The following is a 2,751-nucleotide window of genomic DNA, read 5'->3' on the forward strand; positions in this document are numbered from 1 at the left end:
CGGTCCGAGCCTCCGGGTCCCGTCCCGGTCCCGCGTCCCGCCGCCATGACGCTCGCCGTCTTCTTCGGGTGCACCTTTATCGCCTTCGGGCCAGCCTTCGGCCTCTTCCTCTTCACCATCGCCCGCGACCCGCTCCGCATCATCATCCTCATCGCCGGGTCAGTCCCGCACCGGCACCGGCACCGGGAGGGGTGCTGGTGCCACCGGGGGTAGTGGTGTGGGCGCGGAGGGGGTACTGGTGCCGGTATCGGTACTGGTGTGGCACCAGCGTTGGTGCTGGTATCGGTATGGGCGTGACGGGGCGTGGTACCGGTACCGGTACCGGTACTGGTACCAGTATGGGCGTGACGGGGCGTGGTACCGGTACTGGTACCAGTATGGGCGTGACGGGGCGTGGTACCGGTGCCGGTATGGGCGTGATGGGGCGTGGTACCGGTACTGGGCATGACGGGGCACTGGTACCAGTGTCGGTACCGATACTGGTATAGGTGTGAGGGGGGTGTGGTGCCGGTACCGGTATGGGCATGATGAGGCGCTGGTACCAGTGCTGGTAGTAGTATGGGCAGGATGAGATGCTGGTACCGGTACCGGTACGGGTGTGACAGGGGTGTTGGTACCGGTGCTGGTACTAGTACCAGTATGGGTGTGACAAGGGTGCTGGTACCCATTTCGGTGCTGGTATCAGTTTTGGTACTGGTACCAGTATGGGTGTAACGGGGGTGCTAGTACCTGTTTTGGTACTGGTACCAGTATGGGTGTGCTGGGGGTACTGGTACCAGTTTCGGTACTGGTACCAATATGGGTGTGACGGGGGTGCTGGTACCCGTTTCGGTACTGGTACCAGTATGGGTGTGATGAGGGTGCTGGTACCTGTTTTGGTACTGGTACCAGTATGGGTGTGCTGGGGGTACTGTTACCAGTTTCGGTACTGGTACCAGTATGGGTGTGCCAGGGGTACTGGTACCAGTTTTGGTACTGGTACCAGTATGGGTGTGCCGGGGGTGCTGGTACCCGTTTCGGTACTGGTACCAGTATGGGTGTGATGGGGGTGCTGGTACCCGTTTCGGTACTGGTACCAGTATGGGCATGATGGGGTGCTGGTATCAGTGCTGGTACTGGTACCAGTATGGGTGTGACAGGGGTGCTGGTACCAGTTTTGGTATCGGTACCAGTATTGGCGTGACAGGGGCGCTGGTACCAGTATGGGTGTGACAAGGATGTGGCTGGTACTGGCAGAGGCACAATGGGGGAACCAGTCCTGGTGCCGTTGTGGTTACGACAGGAGGACCAGTACCAGTACTCATACTGATGTTGCTTGCATGACACGGGCAATGGTATTGTTTCCCTTACTGGTACCATCATGGGCACGTTTGGGACACCAGTGCTCATACTGGTGGTCATGGTCTTGACAGGAGCACCAGTACTGGTACTCGTACCCTTGTGAGTGTGACAGGGGCACCAGTATCCATACTTGTACTGGTACCATTGCCGGCACAGCAGGAGCTCTGGTACGTGTACTGGTACCCTTGTGGGCAGGACAGGAGCACCAGTACGGTACTGGTGCCACTGTGGTCACCGCGTGGCATGGGCATGATGGGGAGGACACTGGTATCGGTGACAGCATTGGTGGAGTACTGGTACCAGTGCAGGGCTGGTAGCGGTACTGGTGCATGCGTGCGGCTGGGGCCCTGCTACCAGTACCACTGTGGGATCAGTGGGGTGTGGTACTGGAACTGGTACTGGTGTGGACATGAGCCTGGCGCTGGTACCAGTGCAGTGGGGGCACCAGTCCCCGTTCTGGCTACCAGCGGAGGAGGAGCGCTGGCACAGCAGCGGTGCCAGTACCGGCACAGCCCAGCACTGGTACCGGAACGGTGCTGGTACTGGTAGGAGAGTGGGCAAGGCCGGGGCACAGCTGCCCGTGCTGGTACCAACTCGGGCGTAGTGCCGATGGTGCCCGTGGGGCTCGGCGCTGGCACCGGTCCCGGCCCAGCACCGGTGCCAGCGGGCGCTCTCTGTCTCTTGCAGGGCTTTCTTCTGGCTGGTGTCGCTGCTGCTCTCCTCCCTCATCTGGTTTATTGCGGTTAAAGCCAGCGACCCCCGGGATGAGCCCTTGCAGAAGGGGCTCTTGATATTTGGGGTGATGTTCTCTGTGCTGCTGCAGGAGGCCTTCCGCTTCCTCTACTACAAGCTCCTCAGGTAAGGGCATCTCCCACCCTGCTCCAACGCTGCAGGGTGGTCCTCCTGGCCGTGGCGGGTGCCAGGTTTCGGCTGCCAGCTCCTGGGCTGGGGGGAACGCCAAGTGTGGCACCAAGCCACCTCCGTCCTCACTGGAAGCGTGCGGGTGGTACCCCTGTCAGTACGTTGACCTCGAGTGGGTCTCAGGTGGTGGAGCAGAGCAGCCCTAGGGTCTGGAGGTCCCAGGGCTGCTACCCAGGGAGGCTGGTAGTGCCTCCTGGAATTTGGGACGGGGTAGGCTGTGGATTTGGGCTGCAGCAGGACATGTCGCATACTCTCTGCCCTGGTGACCAGCACCAGCAGTGCTTCCGCAGCTCAGGGGGATGCCGGGCACTGGGAAATGCCCACTTTGCTGCCTTGGGGGATGGAGAAGGTTTTGGGATCTGCCCTCGCCCACTGGCAAGACTTGTTCCTTTCTTAGGGATGGTTTTGTGCAATCAGGGGCAGCCTGAAGATGGTTTTGGGGCTCTGTGGGGTGGCACATGGCCGCCGGCCCCACGCTTGGTCCCCTCC

At 60.9% G+C, this 2,751-nt stretch overlaps 1 protein-coding gene across 2 annotated transcripts in view; it reads left to right on the top strand.

Annotated features, from left to right (window-relative positions):
* The first annotated feature begins 6 nt into the window (after window positions 1-6).
* LOC104133842 (gamma-secretase subunit Aph-1b) overlaps window positions 7-2,751 on the top strand; it is a 6,012-nt gene continuing 3,267 nt past the window's right edge. The window contains exons 1-2 of one of the 2 annotated variants that reach the window (XM_009647294.2): window positions 7-158; window positions 2,029-2,199. In XM_009647294.2, the coding sequence (XP_009645589.1) occupies window positions 46-158; window positions 2,029-2,199 (284 nt within the window). In that variant the 5' untranslated portion in view covers window positions 7-45. The remainder of the gene's footprint in view (window positions 159-2,028; window positions 2,200-2,751) is intronic. The other variant, XM_035902716.1, reaches the window with a different exon arrangement.

This window comes from Egretta garzetta, unplaced genomic scaffold (assembly GCF_000687185.1).
Source record: "Egretta garzetta isolate BGI_Z169 unplaced genomic scaffold, ASM68718v1 scaffold59, whole genome shotgun sequence".
Classification (NCBI taxonomy): domain Eukaryota; kingdom Metazoa; phylum Chordata; class Aves; order Pelecaniformes; family Ardeidae; genus Egretta; species Egretta garzetta.